This window comes from Schistocerca serialis, chromosome 2 (assembly GCF_023864345.2).
Source record: "Schistocerca serialis cubense isolate TAMUIC-IGC-003099 chromosome 2, iqSchSeri2.2, whole genome shotgun sequence".
NCBI classification, from domain to species: domain Eukaryota; kingdom Metazoa; phylum Arthropoda; class Insecta; order Orthoptera; family Acrididae; genus Schistocerca; species Schistocerca serialis.
In genome coordinates this window covers 587,315,162-587,333,960 of record NC_064639.1, presented here as the reverse complement: position 1 = coordinate 587,333,960, position 18,799 = coordinate 587,315,162, and the positions used below count along the sequence as shown (strand labels likewise).

General features: G+C 36.3%; 1 protein-coding gene across 3 annotated transcripts in view; it reads left to right on the top strand.

Moving 5' to 3' along the window:
• LOC126457610 (trypsin-1-like) overlaps window positions 1–18,799 on the top strand; it is a 74,947-nt gene that overhangs the window by 44,771 nt on the left and 11,377 nt on the right. Inside the window, exons 5-6 of one of the 3 annotated variants that reach the window (XM_050094062.1) lie at window positions 16,720–16,855; window positions 17,037–17,150. In XM_050094062.1, coding sequence (XP_049950019.1) covers window positions 16,720–16,855; window positions 17,037–17,150 — 250 coding nt within the window. Of the gene's footprint in view, window positions 1–16,716; window positions 16,856–17,036; window positions 17,151–18,799 lie in introns of all 3 variants that reach the window. The other 2 variants (XM_050094061.1, XM_050094063.1) reach the window with 2 other exon arrangements.

Below are 18,799 nucleotides of genomic sequence, written 5' to 3'. Positions count from 1 at the left end.
GATAATGCTATATATGCTTTCACTAATCAAATACTAAATCTTCTGACTAACTGAACATCACCCATTGGGATATTTTGTGATCTCTCAAATGATTTTGACTGTGTGAATTCTAGATAAGCTTAAGTATTGTAGTATGAGTGGGACATTGCACAAATGCTTTAATTCATATTTAATTAGAATAATGCAGAAGCTTGAAATTAACAGTATGGATAGTCTGCAGAAATCAACTGAGGCCTCTAACTGGAGAGGTATCAAGAATGGCATCCCACAGGGTCCAGTCTTGGGTGCCTTATTGTTCGTAAAATGTATTAATGACTTGCCAGTCTGTATTCATGAAGATGTAAAGCTAGTTCTTTTTGCTGATGGTACAAGTATAGTAATCACACCCAACAATAAGAATTAGTTCAGGAAATTGTAAATAATGCCTTTCAAAAAATTATTAGGTGGTTCTCTGCAAATAGACTCTCACTAAATTTTTAGAAAACACAATATATACAGTTCTCTACAGTAAATGGCAATACACCATTGATAAATATAGACTTTGAACAGAAGTCTTTTGCTAGGGCAGAATATTCAAAATTTATGAGTGTGCGCATTGATGAGAAATTGAATTGGAAGAAACACATTGATGATCTGCTAAAATGGTTAGGATCAGCTACTTGTGCTATTAGGATTATTGCAAATACTGGTGATAAACATATCAGTAAATTAGCCTCTATGCCTATTTTCGTTCACTGCTTTCATATGGCATCCTTTTTTGGGGTAATTCATCATTAAGAGAAAGAACATTCATTGCACAAAGAATGTAATCAGAATGGAACCCACCCAAGATCACCTTGCAGGCATTTGTGTAAGGAACTCAGGATATTCATAGTACTTTTGTATTACATACATTCACTTATGAAATTTGTTATTAATAACTTATCCCCATTCAGCAAAGTGTGTAGCCACAAAACTAGAAAAAAAGGGTGATCATAACTATTCTGGGTTAAATCTGACTTTGTCACAGAAAGGAGTAAACTATGTTGTGACCAAAATCTTTGGTCATTTGCCGCATAGCATCAAAAGTCTGGCAGACAGTCAACCAGCATTTAAAAACAAATTAATTGCTGTCCTATTCACGATCTATGGAACAAGTATTAATGTAATGTTAATGCCATATTTTTAGTATGTGTGGAATTTTATTGTCGTAACAGAAAGCAGAGATTCATATTAATGAACCGAATCACAGAAATAAAACTGAAGGTATATGAAGTGTAGAGCCCAACAGTATTTTCATTGGGTTTTCTCTTGCTTCTAACATACATAACTGACCTTCCAGTTACTTGAAAGGACTCTTCAAAAACTGTAATGTTTGCTTATGACATAAGCATACTAATCAAAGGCCCATATATTATGCAATTTCAAACAAACAGAAAATAATAGTCTCAAACAAAATGAAACATTAAGTATAACATATCTTGCATTTAATATATCTAAAAACAAAGATGATGGGACTTACCAAATGAAAGTGCTGGCAGGTCGACAGACACACAAACGAACACAAACATACACACAAAATTCAAGCTTTCGCAACAAACTGTTGCCTCATCAGGAAAGGGGGAAGGAGAGGGAAAGACGAAAGGATGTGGGTTTTAAGGGAGAGGGTAAGGAGTCATTCCAATCCCGGGAGCGGAAAGACTTACCTTAAGACTTACCCTACGGTACGTGTGTGTGTGCGAGTGTATACCCGTCCTTTTTCCCCCTAAGTGCGTGTGTGCGAGTGTATACCTGTCCTTTTTTCCCCCTAAGGTAAGTCTTTCCGCTCCCGGGATTGGAATGACTCCTTACCCTCTCCCTTAAAACCCACTTCCTTTCGTCTTCCCCTCTCCTTCCCTCTTTCCTGATGAGGCAACAGTTTGTTGCGAAAGCTTGAATTTTGTGTGTATGTTTGTGTTTGTTTGTGTGTCTATCGACCTGCCAGCGCTTTTGTTCGGTAAGTCACCTCATCTTTGTTTTTATATATAAAGAAAGAGATATATAGACAGCATCCAGCAGAAGATAAGAATCATCAGTAGGGCCAGAGGATGGCAATATGTCAATTTGCAAAAATATTGCACTACCTAGATGATGTCATCCAGTGTAATACTCTAGTAAGTCCAAAATCATCAGACATCAGGAAAAAATAATATCACAAATATAATGAAAACTAACACAATAACTAGACAATTGTAATTCTATCATTGTTACAAGTTCTACTTTCCACTTTTTTCTTAAGTCAACATCTATAGTTTGCAAATCATTGTAAACTTTGTGACATAGGCTACTTTTTATTGTTAAATGTCATAAATTTTCTTCCTGATCCATTTCCAGATGTAGTTTGTAAAGTATGAGTGATTACATGCCTCTGTCTGACTTCTTGTCAGTCTGATTTTATCTTCATATGGTTCCTACAGAAGTGGCATAAAGAGACCTGAAAGATTTCTAAAAAATATTTTAAAGTAGATTTGTGTCAAGATATTTCACATTTTTATCAGTCTGTTATCCAGTTAAGGCATTTTTGCGTTTTAGCAACACTCTTTCAGAAGTTTTAAGAACGAGAAACTGTGACACTTGCTGCCTTTCTTTGTATACCATACACTCAATGTCTTCTATTAATCAAAACTAATATGGATGGTACACACTCAAGCAGTACTCCAACATAACTTGTTGAGTTGAGTTATGGGAAATCTCTTTGATAGGTGGAATGTGGTTTGCAGTATCGTACTAACGAATGAAAGGCAACTATATTCTTTATGTATGATTAAACCTACATACTTGTTCAACTCCACATCATCCCACATTATTATTCTCAATATGGAAGACTATGATGGGATAACAGATTAGGATTTTGAATATGATGTCCCTCATCTCAAAGCAAGAAAATGCCCCCCTCACCCCTCTCCTTATATTTTGGTACTACCACTTTCTTCATTCATCATTTTATTACTGATGCTAAGAGCCACCTGTCTCCACCTCTTCTGCATTTTATTAACAGTTCACACCCTCACTGCTCCTTGAATCTTACTCAGCTGCTATACTTGCTCCTTGTATCATTCCTGTCAACCAGTGCAACCATTCATAAACAGTCATTGTCCCCACAGTTGTGGCTGAGTGCATTATGGTGTCTATGTGTGCTTACTTAAACTAAAAAAGATATGTATCTGGAAAGCTAGTAATGTGTGTCACTGCATAACACATCAGTCAGCTAAAGGTGGATAGCTGCCTTTCCATATTTTTGTTTACTTTTTCCATTTTGTTAATGTAGAATTATGGAAGTTATCTTTTTATGGAATATATAGGAATATATAGTTCAGCACATGCCTGTTTTAGTTAATAATTAATAAACATGACACAGAAAGTTGCACTATACCCCCTCCTTGTTCTTTTTCTGCTATTCATCATGAGGAGAAATTATGAGAAAAAAGTAACCTCTATTTTCATGTATCATGGGAAGCATTGGGGGGAACAGAAGAGTCACTATATTGTCTCATGCCATAAGTCAGTGTACTTAGAACAGTGATGGCAACAAAGCAACTTTGCTTTTCGTTCACCTACGGTAGTCATTCAAAATGAGCGTTTCAATTCAAAATCCTGCCAAATATGAAATCCATCCTCTAATACATTTTTTTAATGTCAAAAAGTCTCAAAGCCATTGACATCCATTGGAAAATTTGTGCTACATATTGATCAAATATGATACGTGAAAGTACTGTGCATTAATGGTATCACTCGTTTAAGAGTGGAAAGATGATGAAAGAAGTAGTTATCCATCTTTAATCTATTACACTGTGCTTGGTAAAAACAAGTTCAAATGGGACTTCATGAACATTCAACCTACTGCCCAGGTTTTACTCTAAGTGAGCTCCATTTCTGCATATAAATTTTGACTCTAACAGGATGGTCTCAGTCTCAGGCAGCATAATTATGCAGAGGGAATTTGTAAACTCATTAAGAAATATGATGAATGCTTAAATCTAAATGGTGATTATGTAGAAAAATGCTAGTAATAAACAGTTGTAGTTTTAAGATTTTTCAGGTAAATTTGCTTTTGACGGCAGCAGGATTTTTTTATAGCTGAACAGAAGTTATTTTCTAGACAACTTCATACAATATGTGTGCTATAGCGCTCATTCATAGGGTCAAGTACTGTTCTCATTCTTTTTTAATGGTCTACCATTTTATTTTTAAAAGTAATAAAATTGTTTCTGAGAAGGAAATCTTTTACTCCAAGCAGCATGTATCCTACAATACAAGTATTATTGCTGAGCTGAGTATAGAAATAGCACTCCATCTTCAGGCCAAAAGTGGCCCATCAGGACCATCCGACCGCCATGTCATCCTCAGATGAGGATGCGGATAAGAGGGGGATGTGGTCAGCACACCGGTCTCCCGGTTGTTATGATGGTTTTCTTTGACCGGAGCCGCTACTATTCGGCCGAGTAGCTTCTCAATTGGCGTCACAAGGCTCAGTGCACCCCGAAAAATGGCAACAGTGCATGGTGGCCTGGATGGTCACCCATCCAAGTGCTGGCCACACCTGACAGTGCTTAACTTCGGTGATCTGACGGGAACCAGTGTATCCACTGCGGGGCAAGGCCGTTACTGAGTAAAGAAATACCAACAGAAAAAAGAGAAAATGATGTATTTGTGAGCACTATTGACATATTTTGCACAAATAGGTTATTTTTAAACTTAGAAAAATCATTTTCTGCTCTATTGATAAAAATATCCTGCGTCAACCATGACAGAAAATTTTAAGTTCTTAGTTATACATACCGATGAAAACTGAAATAGGGAAAACCATACATTAGACACCCTATTAAGTTTATGTTCATTTACTTGTGACATGAAAATAATTATCAAGGTTTCAACCCATTTTCATTCATTGACGATACATGGACTAATGTTCTGCAGCAACTCCACTCTTTCATGTCTGCCTCCATAGCTGAGTGGCTAGTGCAGCTGACAACCATGTAAGGAACCCAGGTTCGATTTATGGTATACCAGAGATTTTTCCTTGGTGTGAGGATTGGAACAGCGTCCACCAAGTCTCGTTATGCCATTTGAGGATCTACTTGAAGAAGCAATAGCAACATCAGCTCTGGTGACCCGATAATTGCTGTGAGAGCAGTCTGATGACCTCATGCCCCTCCAACCTGTACCTCAGTGACAGCATTGGCTGAGGATGACACAGTGGTCAGTTGGGGTCAGTTGGCCCATCAGTGGCCAGAATGGTGGTGCTTTCCTTTTTCCTTTTCCTTCCTCATTTACATAAAAACTATTCATTGTGCAAAAGAAAATATTTATAATCTTGTGTAGGGATCACTCACTTAAATTTTGCAAGCATTTGTTCAAGCAGTTCAAAATTTACCCATTATTTCATTGATGAAATTTTTTATTAACCATCGGTTGGAGTTTGAGAGAACTATGAAACATTTGCAAATATAACACTGGAAGCAGATATGATTTGCATTCTCCAATAGTAAATATAGCTTTGTAACTGAAAGATGTGAAACATATAGCCATAAAATGCTTTGACAATCTATTCATGGAACTAAAATGTCTTGTAAACAGCATATCAAAAAGTCTTGAATAGAACAAGTAGTCAACTACAAATGTGTAAATGTCCAGCATTTAGCTGTATAAACACAGTGTGACCCAAATCTCTAGGATCAAAATTATACAGACGATAGATGACTCTACACTAAGTATTTTGATATAAGAAACTAATCTTAAAAAACGTATATTTCAAATGGTCTTGAATTAGCAATATGTGCAAAGCACATGTTTGTATACTATTGTACTTATGTTTCTACATTGTTATTGAAAAACTAATACATAATTGTCTGAAACTAGTCTAGTGTGAATTTTATCCCTGTGGGATCATACGAGATCACTGGTGTATGAAAACTGAGCAGAAACTAAACAGGACCTGGTTGGTAGGATCCTAGCTGCTTGTCTTGTTGTACAACAGACAATAGAATTGTTTGAGAGAGGGTAGCAATGTTTTATGCACAGTCATAATGCATGCATTGAAATTGGCTATCACTCATCAAGAATGGATCTGTACATCTGCGAATTCTATGTACATCTTAACAACTCCATTGTATACAGTCACTGTGAAGAAACTTCTAAAGAAACACAGATTATTGCATAATAATTGTAAAACAAAGTGCAGGGCTATAGATACAGAGATGCTGAATGAAATGCATTTGGCCATCAAGAGAGCGATGCATGATACATTCAATGACTACCATAGCAGAATACTGTCAAATGAAATTTCACAAAATCCAAAGAAATTATGGTCATATGTAAAGGCTCTTAGTGGCACCAAAGTTAGTGTCCACTCCCTAGCAAATGAGACAGGAACTGAAACTGAGAGTAGCAGAGTGAAAGCTTAAATGCTTAACTCTATTTTCAAATGTTCCTTTACAAAGAAAAACCTAAGAGAATGGCCCCAGTTTAATCCTCGCACCACTGAAAAGATGACTTAAATAATTATTAATGTCAGCAGTGTTGAGAACACCAGAAACTGTTAAAATTGAACAAAGCTCCAGGACCTGATGAAATCACTGTCAGATTCTAGACTGAATTGGTGAGTGAGTTATCCCCTCTTCTAACTATAATCTGTCATCAAACCCTTGAACAAAAAATCATGCACAGTTCTTGGAAAAAAGGACAGGTTGCACCTAGCTACAAGAAGGATAGTAGAAGTGTTCCACCAAACTACCATCCAGTTTCCTTGACATCAATTAGTTTTAGAATCTTAGAATATATTCTGAGCTTAAACATAATGAGGTATCTTGAATAGAAAGATATCCTCAGTGCTGAGCAGCATGGATTCTGAAAACACTGTTCATGTTAAACCCAACTCACACTTTTCTCACATGACGTACAGAAAGCTTTGGATCAAGGTATTCAGGTAAATGCAGTATTTCTTGATTTCCAACAAGCATTTGACTCAGTACCACATCAACACTTATGGGTAAAAGTACGATCACCAGGGGTATCGAGTGAAATTTGTGACTCGATTGCGGACTTTTTGGCAGACAGGACATAGCATGTGATCTCGCATGGAGAGTCGTTGTCAAATGTAGAAGTAACTTCAGGTGTGTCCCAGGGAAATGTGTTGGAACCTTTGCTTTTCATGTTGCATATTAATGACCTTGTAGACAATATTAATAGTAACCTCAGACTTTTTGCATATGGTGCAGTTATCTGTAATGAAGAACTATCTGAAAGAAGGTGCATAAATATTCAGTCAGATGTTGATAGGATTTCAGACTTGTGCAAAGATTGTCAACTTGCTCTAAATGCTCAAAAATGTAAAATTGTGCACATCACAAAACGAAAATGCATAGTATCCCATGACTACAATATCAATGAGTCATTGTTGGAATCAGCCAACTCATATAAGTACCTGGTGTAACACTATGCAGGAATAAAAAATGGAATGATCACATAGCTTCAGTCATGGGTGAAGCAGGTGGTAGACTTCGGTTTATTGGTAGAATACTGGACAAGTGCAATCAGTCTACAAAGGAGGTTGCTTACAGATCACTCATGCGAGCAGTTCTAGAAATTGCTCAAGTGTGTGGGACCTGTACCAAATATGACTAACAGGGGATATTTAACATGTAAAGAGAAGGGCAGCATGAATGGTCACAGGTTTGTTTGATCCATGGGAGAGCTTCACAGAGATATTGAAGGAACTGAACAGGAAGACTCTTGAAGAGAAATTGTCCTGAGAAAGTCTTTTAACAAAGTTTCAAAAACCAGCTTTAAATGACTAGGAATATACTACAATCACCTACGTATCACTCACATAGGGATCATGAGGATAAGATCAGCATAATTACAGCATGCACAGAGGCATTCAAAAAGTCATTCTTCCCATGTTCGATATGTGAATGGAATGCGAAGAAATCCTAATAACTGGTCCAATTGAATGTACCCTCTGCCATGCACCTCATGGTGGGATGCAGAGTCTAGCTGTAGATATAGATGTCTTGTTAAGTACTTGGCTTTAGTACTTTCAGCTGCACTTAAGTATCACTAGTACTAATATGTATCTCAGCCACATTTGCATAGGTACAACAACTGAATGAGCAGCATTCCTTGATATTTGTGTGGAGATACATATGTAAATGGAATTCCACATTTGAACTTACATTTTGCTGTTGTGTTTGAGTTTCATCAATAAGTGTCTGAACATTTTGTTTTCATGCCACTAATACATTAACCGAAAGGTCCATAGGTTATCATCTGCTGCTCTGGGGTTTTACAGATAGGCTTGAGTAGTTTATGGGCAGCTTGTATTGTTTTACTCCAATAACACTATTTTATTCTATTATATGTAACTTTTTTTTTCGATGCTCACTCACCTGTTTACATTAGTCAAATGATTTGGTCTCTTCTTAAAGAGAATATAACTATTTCTTTGTCCATTTTATGGAATATTTAAACCATGCTTTAGTTGCCATTTATAGCTGTGTGATCATTGCTATTACAGTGATATCAGGATCACTAATTCTAATTTACATGTGAGCATCCTCAAAGAGATCAAGTCTGTCTCTTGTAAATGAATACAATATAGTTCCATCTGGGGATGTTTCCAAACTATCAATGACAAGTAATTTTCAGTAAAGCTTTTAAAACTATTTTGTATGAAATTGTGTCTAACACTCTAATAATGATTGTTTCATTTTCCAGGTTATTGTACAGTGATAAGATTACAGCATGACATGTGCTCGAACTAATATTTCTCAATAGAGTTGATGTGCAGAATCAACTCTACCTCAGTGGATTTAATTTTTTGATCTACTTAAAAAATTGCAGCCCCTTCACAAAACTGCTTATCTAAACCCATACACTTGAGTTTGTTATGCAGATGGCCCAAATGTAATTTCATGATTAACCAGCTTACAGTGTTATGAGAGTCCAAGAGCTTTTTAGAAGCAGCTCAAACACTGATACTTTTATTTACAATTGCTCCTATGTTTCATCACAAGCATCTTAATATTATCATCCGTTAGAACATTTATTAGGATGAATATTATAAACGCACAAATTCTTGGCAGTATACTGTCAATGTCCCAGAAATATGACAGAAGATTACTTAACAAGTTTGGAAAATGAAGGTCTGAAAATGCTGTAATACTAATATCTTACAAATTAGTGTAAGAGACTTTCTCCCCCTTTTTGTTGTGATGTTGTCATTATTCCATTCTGTATTTTCCATTGATAGACTTTCTCCTCCAGTACATATCTGACACCTACTGCCACATTTTTTATAATCACTAATTACAAACAATTTGATAGTTGGGATCAGGTATGTAATGGAGGAAAAGATCTCATAAGTTCATTTGTAAGACACTGACATTATATTACTTGCCCATTTAAATTTTATAATTATCATTAATTCTACAGAACGATAGCAGGTGAATATGGACTGGGGGAAAGGACTGAAAGAGGAAGCTGCCCGGTACAATTTTGCACAGAGCATAATTTAGTCACCACTAAAATTTGGTTTAAGAATCATGAAAGAAGATTGTATACCTGTAAGAGACCTAGAGACAATGGGAGGTTTCAGACAGATTATATAATGGTAAGACAGAGATTTCAGAAACAGATTTTAAAATGTAAATCATTTACAGTGGCAGAAGTGGATTCTGACTACAACTTATTGGTTATGAGCTGTAGATTAAAACTGAATAAATTGCAAAAAGGTAGGAAATTGAGGATATGTGACCTGGATAAATTGAAAGAACAAGAGGCTGTTGGGAGTTTCAGAGGGAGCATTGGACAACAATTGAGTATAACAGGAGAAAGAAGTACAGTAGAAGATGAATGAGTACCTTTAAGAGATGAAATAGTGAAAGCAGCAGAGGATCAAATAGGTAAAAGACAAGGGCTAGAAGAAATCCTTGGATAATGCAGGAGATATTGAATATATTTGATAAAGGGAGAAAATATAAAAATTTAGCAAATGAAGCAGGCAAAAGGGAATACAAATGTCTAAAAAAAAATGAGACTGACAGGAAGTGCAAAATGGCTAAATAAGAGTGGCTAGAGGACAAATGTAAGGATTTAGAAGCATATTTCACTAAGGGAAAGATAGATACTGCCTACAGGAAAATTAAAGAGGCCTTTGGAGAAAAGAGAAGCATCTGTATGAATATCAAGAGCTCAGATGAAAAACCAGTCTGAAGTAAAGAATGCAAAGCTGAAAGGTGGAAGGAATATATTGAGAGTCTGTGGGAGGGAGATGCAAAGCTGAAAGGTGGAAGGAATATATTGAGAGTCTGTGGGAGGGAGATGAACTTAGAGGTGGTATTATAGAAACGGAAGAGTGCATAGATGAAGATGAGACAGGAGACACAATACTGTGAAAAGAATTTGACAGGGCACTAAACACCTAAGCTGAAACAAGGCCCTAAGAGTAGATGACATTCTGTCAGAACTGGTGATAGCCTTGGGAAAGCCAGCCATGACAAAACTGTTCCATCTGTTGTGCAAGATGTATGAGGCAAGGGAAGTACCTTCTGACTTCAAGAAGAATGTAATAATTCCAATTCCAAAGAAAGCAGTTGCCAACAGGTGTGAAAATTACCAAACTACCAGTTTAAAGATGGTGCTTACAGGTGCTCAATGGTGAGGTTATCAGTGACCCAGTTTAATGAGTCATGGCTGCAAAATAGTAACACAAATTCTTTATAGAAGAATGGAAAAACTTGTAGAAACTGACCTGAGGGAAGACCAGCTTGGATTTCAGAGAAATGTAAAAATATGCAAAGCAATACTAATCCTATGACTTATCTTAGAAGACAGGTTAAAGAAAGGCAAATGTATATTTATAGCATTTGTAGACTTAGAGAAAGCTTTTGACAATGTTGACTGGAATGCTCTCTTTTACATTCTAAAGGTAGCAGTGTAAAATACAGGGAGCAAGAGCCTATTTGTAACTTGTACAGAAGCCACATGACAGTTATAACTGTCAAGGTGCATCAAAGGAAAACAGTGGTTGATAAAGGAGTGAAACAGGGTTGTAGCCGATCACTGATTTTATTCAGTCTGTACAGGGACCAAGCAGTAAAGGAAAGCAAATAAAAATTTGGAGTAGGAATTAAAGTTCAGGGAGAAGAAATAAAGACTTTGGGGTTTGCCTATGACACTGTAATTCTGTCACAGACAGCAAAGAGCTTGGAAGAGCAGTTGAATGGAATGGATGGTGTATTGAAAGGAGGATGTAAGATGAACAACAACAAAAGCAAAACAAGGATAATGGAAAGTAGTCAAATTAAATCAGGTGAAGCTGAGGGAATTAGATTAGGAAATGAGACACCTAAAGTAGTAGATGAGTTTTGCTATTTGGGCATCAAAATAACTGATGATGGCCTAAATAGGGAGGATACAAAGTGTAGAATCATAATGGCAAGAAAAGCATTTCTGAAGCAGAGAAATTTATAAACATTAAATACAGACCTCGGTGATAGGATGCCCTTTCTGAAAGTATTTACATGAAATGCAGCCAGGTATGGAAGTGAAACATGGATGACAAACAGTTTAGACAAGAATAAAATAGAAGCTTTTGAAATGTGGTGCTACAGAAGAATACTGAAGATTAGATGAGTAGATAATGAGGAGGTACTGAACAGAATTGGGGAGAAAAGAAATTTGTGGCACAACCTGACTAGAAGAAAGGATCAGCTGGTATGACTCATTCTGAGCATCTTGGGATCACTAATTTAGTATTGGAGGGAAGATTGGGAGTAAAAATTATAGAAGGAGACTAAGAGATGAATACAGTAAGCAGACTCAAAAGCATGTAGGTTGCAGTAGTTATTTGGAGATGAAGAGACTTGCACAGGACAGAGTAACATGGAGAGCTGCATCAAACAAGTCTGCGGAATGAAGACTACAACAACAACAATATCAATTGGACTTGGCAAAATATGTTATGTGGACAGAATGTACATGCAACACAGCATGATGTGGTCTCACTCACGTTCTCTCAGCATGACTGAACATGTCAAAATGATATAGTGTTAACTTTGTTAACATACATTATATAAATACCACCAAAAATTACTAAGTTCACATATGCTTATCAGCATTTCACAATAAAAACTTATTTTAGTCTTTGTGATATGATATCTCATTGGTGCATATTATGATACTTCTTAATGATTTATGTTTATAGACACCAGAGTGTTTTAATGGTAAAAAATCTCTTGCATTTCCAGTCATGTGTCAGACCTTTAATGAGTGCCACACATATCATTTTCTTGCAAATTGTTTAGACATTGTGGACATTCTTTTATTTGCATGCTGAGAAATAACTATTCTTTTCATTTCAACATATAAGTATGACAATAATCACAATGTATCAACACTCTGCTAGAAAATGATAGAAATGACACTCATCAAAACATCATGGTATTTGAATGCTCCCACTTGGTTTGAAACCTGTAGTATATGGTGGAAAAGACTATGTAAGTACTGAACTATAATTCAAACAGATACATACGCTTTTATTTCAAGTTGTATCAATTTTGTATCTTCATTTAGTGCTGTCATATCATAAATGTACAATATTTCCTTCAGTATCTATATGGTTTACATACAGTCCAAACAGAATTGGTTCTAGTAAATACTAATTTCTCACCTGAATAACTTTGTTTAAATTAGATATCAGGACAGTGCTATTTACAAACCAAAAATTCTGTGCAGTGCATTGCCAGATACCATAAAAAAAATACCAAACAGTAATACATTCAAAAAAGAACTAAAAAATCTACTAATAAACGACAGCTTCTACAGCATTAATAAACACCTGGAATTTTGCTCAGATCTGTAGATCTACTTCATAAGTCTCTAAACAAAAATTCATAATTATTAACCATACCTAGATAAAACCAAACTTCTTTCACCCATGTATGTATGTAATTATGCACCTAGCTTTTGTGCTGTATGTTACTATGCCCAGTTAATTAAAGTACTAGTAATTAATAGTTTAAGTAAATTCAACCAAGGGGTTTCACAAGCTTTTCCTCTATCTGTATGTACATAAGCAGAATAATGTTTTTGTTATAAACATGTGTTGATACCAATGATAAGATTTTGTATGTGATGTAAATATGTAATATTTTATACTGTTCTGTACTTTGATAAGTCCAATATCATAAATGTGATAATACAGGCACTAAATAAATAAATAAAAATATTAGATTAGATTCAGTTTTTGTTGCATAGACCCAAAAAAGAGATGATTCTTGTGGGTGTGAAACATGTCAGAAAGTATAACATAAAGAACATACAACATTAGAACATTAGAACTTCCCTGATCATTCGTCAGGAGATTGTCAAAATATGTGAGTACATTACAACAAACTGAAACTGATAATATTTACAGAATTAATATACTGTCAGAATGAAACACAGTTATGCACTTTTAATAAATTTATCATACACAAAATTCCAAATCTTGATTGTTGTGAGCAAGTGCTTCAAAACTGAAATCTAACAGACATTTTTATTTAAGCTAGTTTAATAGTCCCAGTTAAGATATTCATCTAGAGAGTAAAAGGAGTGCTTTATCTGAAATCAAGTTTTTAATGGTTGCTGGCAGTTTATTGAAAATGTGTGTTCCTGAATGTTGGACCCCTTTTTTGACCAGGGTAGGGGATTTTAGGTCTTGATGTAGATTGTTCTTATTCCTAGTTCTTGTATTGATACTAGTTGGAAACAGAGACATATTATTTGCAACAAATTTTGTTAAGGAATAAATGTACTGAGAAGCAGTTGTTAGAATAGCTCTTCCTTGAACTATCTACAAGACGTTCTCGAATTTATGCCAAAAATGAGTCTTATTACATGCTTTGTAACAATGTTATGAAAACAATAGTTGCTACTCACCATATAGCAGAGATGCTGAGTCACAGGTAGGCACAAAAAAGGACTGTCAGAAAGTGAGCTTTTGGCCTACAAGGCTTTCATTGAAAATACCAACATACACAAACACACACAAACACACAAATGCTCCTCACACACAGAGACTGTAGTCATGTGTATGTGAGTTATTTTTGCGTAAGCGTGCAAGTGTGTGTGTGTGTTTTGTAGTTGTAAATGTGGCAATGCAACAGATGAGAGGTCATCAATGTACACAAGGAAATGCAATGGATGCAAAATGAAACCTTGAGGACCACCACATATAATTTATTACCAATGATATGAAGACTGATCACTTGATCCACATGTATTTTGCAGTGACACTCTTTGTTTTGTGTTAGTTATGTAAGACTTGAACCATTTTGCATCACTGACAGTGACAACATAATATTCTAATTTACTTACGAGAATGCTGTGATTCACACGGTCAAAGGCTTCTGACAGGCCACAGAAAATGCCAGTTCCCTATTTGTTATCTAATGAATTACATATATTCTCACTGTACATGTAAATAGCCTTAAGGAACCCAAACTTGGACAACATATTATTTACAGTTGGATGCTTAAGAAGACACTTGAACATGACCTTTTCAAATATTTTTGAAAAAGTGAAATTGGTTGACAATTTGATGGTATTTCTTTATCCCTCTTCTTGTAAAGAAGCTTAACTTCCACATATTTTAGTCAATCTGGAAATGTTCCACTGATAAGACACTGATTACAGAAAAAACTGAAAGACGAACTCAACTCACATGAATACTCTTTGATTAACTTCATTGATATGTTATCATGACCAGTAGAATACTTTGATTTTAAGGTTTTTTTTTTTTGGCAGATTCCACCAGTACTTCTTTGTGAGAGGTGAGGGACATTTCCATTTTACAGAAGTTATTTGTAGAGATTGGTCTCAGACATTCCATTGCAATTGTTTACTGAACCTGGTTACCCCAAGCACTCAATAACAGAAACAAAGTGCTTGTTTAAGAAGTTTGCAACACTACATGCAGTTGTTACCAATGTCTCATTTATTTTTAGAGCCATCTGTTCCTTTTCTTTTCTGTCCCCACCTGTGTCTGTCTTCACTACATCCCATGTACACTGGTGTCCGAAATTAAAGCAACAAACTACTATTTCCCTGTCTTGTGTCTGATTCATTGTATAATCATACAGACTGTCAACAGACATCTATAAAATTGTGTTCTGCATAGAAGTTGGCATTCCAGTCAATGGACACCCACATCAGTGATGACATCAGGGCACCTATCAAACGGGGTAGTGTGTGCCAGCTACTCCCACATTCACAATTGCTGTGAACAGTGTCACAGACACGGTGGTATGGCACAAAGAAGATTTCTATCAGGCTCTCTGCAGTGGAGTGCCATAAGAAGAATGGAAGCAAGAAAGCTGCAAACTGATGTGGCCTAATGGCTTAATGTGAATCATTCTGTTCTTTCTCGGATGTGGTGACAATTTATAGAGATCAAAACAATATCCCAAAGACCAGGGCAGGGCCAACCATGCATGATATCACAAAAAGAGGAGAGGTATTTGGCTGTAAGGGCATGACAGCACTGCCTTAGTACTGCATGGCAACTGGCATTTGATCTTGCATCATCCACTGGACATGTGGAGTACTAGGCGATCAGCTCATTGGGCCACACATTCTTCCACCACAACTTACCGGACAGAGATACCTTATTTTTTTGTGGTGTCATCTTCCAGGATTGCTTGAGGTTGTTCCCCTTCAGCAGTGTCAGAATATATGGTACATGCATGATGGAGCTCACATATTTTGCTGATAGTGTGAGATGGCATCTAACACACAGATACGGCCGAAGATGGATAGGTAAAGGCGGGCCTGTACCTTGGCCTCCAAGATCACCTGATCTAAATCCTTCGCATTTTTGTGTCTGGGGTCGCCTCAAAAGCAAGGTGTACAGCACACCCTTTAATACGGTTGAAGAACTGGAGCAGAGAGTTGTACATGCTTGTCAAGAATTCCAGAATGATTCAGGGGTTTTCGAAAGTCTAAATTTCAAATTAATGTGTACTAACTAGGACGATGTTTACAATGACATCAGTGGTAGCTTGGAATCACACAGTCATGATTATCTCGCAAGCAGCTCATTTTCGGACCCATGTTTACTGGGACATTTGTACTTCTATTATCATGTACTTTCAGCCATGTAAGTTTGTGCCGTCCTTTTTAATACAGCCTGTATATTATCTTCTGTTAGTAAGTAACTGTTGTTTCAGTAGACTTCTTTTCTTTTTGAAATTTTGCTGTGCTGGAGCTAGAATGTTTTGTTTGTTCATGTGTGTGATATGTTGCAAAAAGAAAGGTTCAAAGTTTTTGAGGAGCCAGAAATTAGTAAAACAGGTCTGTTATTCTTGGGATTCATTGAAGGTATTTTTACCTGAAATTTTCTGTGTTCAGTACTGGTGTTACTATTTTGGAAATTTGCTTCCATGTGACTTGTTTTGCAAATAAATATTTTTAAAGTGACTCTGCTTTTAAATACAAGTGGGCAGTAGTAATAATATGGTACTGAGCCTTATGATCTGAATAAAATCATTACTATGATAATCCTGTAACAGATTTGACAAGCATGATGCATAAGTATTGAATCTTACTCCTGTAGACTGTATTGAATTTAGGAAAGAAAATTTTGGAGACTTTGAGTATATGTTGATGAAATAAAATAATTCAGGATTGTTCAATTAACTTTGATTATTTATTTTGCAGTAGATCAGGACCTGATCTTATACTGAGAGCTGGAACTTCATTGAGGGGTGATGGTGGTTCCACACATCATCCACAGATGGTTATCACTCATCGAGATTACTCTCCTGTTACACAAGACAATGATATTGCTCTCATAAAGGTACCCACATATATATATATCTCTGTGTGTGTGTGTGTGTGTGTGTGTGTGTGTGTGTTTGTGTGTGTGTGTGTGTGTGTGTGTGTGTGTAGAGAGAGAGAGAATGGTGTTTGGGTACTCAGTGCAAATGGAAAATAAAAACATGATAGCATTCATATGAACTTGCTGTTCATTTCCTCAGGTGGATCCCCCATTTAACCTGAGCACGACAGTCCAACCAGCACATCTTCCAGTCAGTGGAAGAGAACCACACCAAGGATCCAGTGCAACTGTTACTGGCTGGGGAGTGACTAGAGTAAGCCAACAATTTTAATCCTTCCTTTGTAAGTCTGCTTCATCAACAACACCGATTTATGAAGCACAATTTAATCACCATTAAATCCAGTAGTAGTTTCTGACTATTCTGGGAACACACAAAAAAGGACTTCTCCTGGTCAATACAGTACTCTGAATGTTCATTGAATAGCACCACATGTCACTGCTGGACAACACTGTTAGTAAGTTCGACTGAGAAACACCAGGATATGAACCACACTCATGGTGTACCCATATGCCTTCAGTCTGTTTGCTGAAACCAAAACGGTCAGCTGAACCATGAGTGAAGACAGTCCTGTCTAAGGTGGACAGAAAACCATTGCAGTAGGTAAAACAGAATGCCAACCAGATTCCAGGAGGAACTGACATAGTGCAAGTTCATTATTAATAAATACGCCAAAGAGCTTGCTGTAAATATTGGCTGGTTGACATGTGTGACTATAGCAATTTGTAGCAGCTGTTCAATCTGCCATGGATGTTTTTGCCACTTGACCTGGCACCAGCAGGATTACTAGACCTTCCATGACTTATAATTCCAGAAATATGGCTGGTATGCTTATCTGCAGAGGTTCATTGTTACTGAAACTGATTCATTACACAAAGTACTATCAGTTCAAACAATCTTACCCCACATACTCTTGGGCTTTTGTTATTTATTACTTTGATACTTTAGTATCGGAAAATCATAGCTCATGAGCCGCATGCATCTTTGGTCCCTTGAGTGTGGCTCTTTCACAAAATACCAAGTGTGGGCATGCAAGTACATTTCCAGAAAATATAAAATGTCAGTGTGTATTATAAAGTCATATCTCTGCATCATGTTATACAATATATTACATCTGAACATGTGTTTCACAGGAAAGACTAGAATTGTAGCTAAAATCCACACACCTGTGATTGTCAATTTCACCTCTCTCCAGCCAAAGCGCTTTGCCTCTGTTCCAAGGCTCTGTCATCAGCGCCACTTTCCCCTCCATTCACTACCATTCTGTACGTTTAGGGGCTATGAAGTATCAACTGGGCTGTACACATGGGAGAGATGCATATCATTCTTAGGAATTATGCATAGTTTTTGATAGTGTGCAACTGCTGCAGGATCCCTACTTGTTCTTGCCAACAGATACATTTCTCTTTCCATTTCAGGAGATACTTTCATAATTCTAATGATCCATGGTTTTTACTTGGCTGTATAGTGTCCTTTCTGATTAGCTTATGTTGCAAGCTATTTTCAAATAATGATAGGAATTTATGATGGAATAGATTAAATTTTATGTTTGCATTTGGTTAATTATAAATTTTGTCCCAGGTCATATCTTGTAAACCGTTCTTTAAAAAAATTGTCCTGTAGTCATTAATTATTCTGATTGATTTCCACTGAAGAGTATCCATACTGTAAGGCACTATGTTATTTATCCTAACTTTCTGTGTATTATGATCAGAGAGAGCATTTTTTAATTGGTAAACAGTTACTTTCTTGTTTTAAGTTCCACCAAAGAAAACAATATCAGTGAGGGTCCTACTGTCTGTATCCATCCATGTTGGAAAGTTAATCACTAAGATCTAATTGTAGCATAAAAATAAGGTTTCCAGATCATTTTTCCTATCATAATCCTTTAGAAAATTTACATT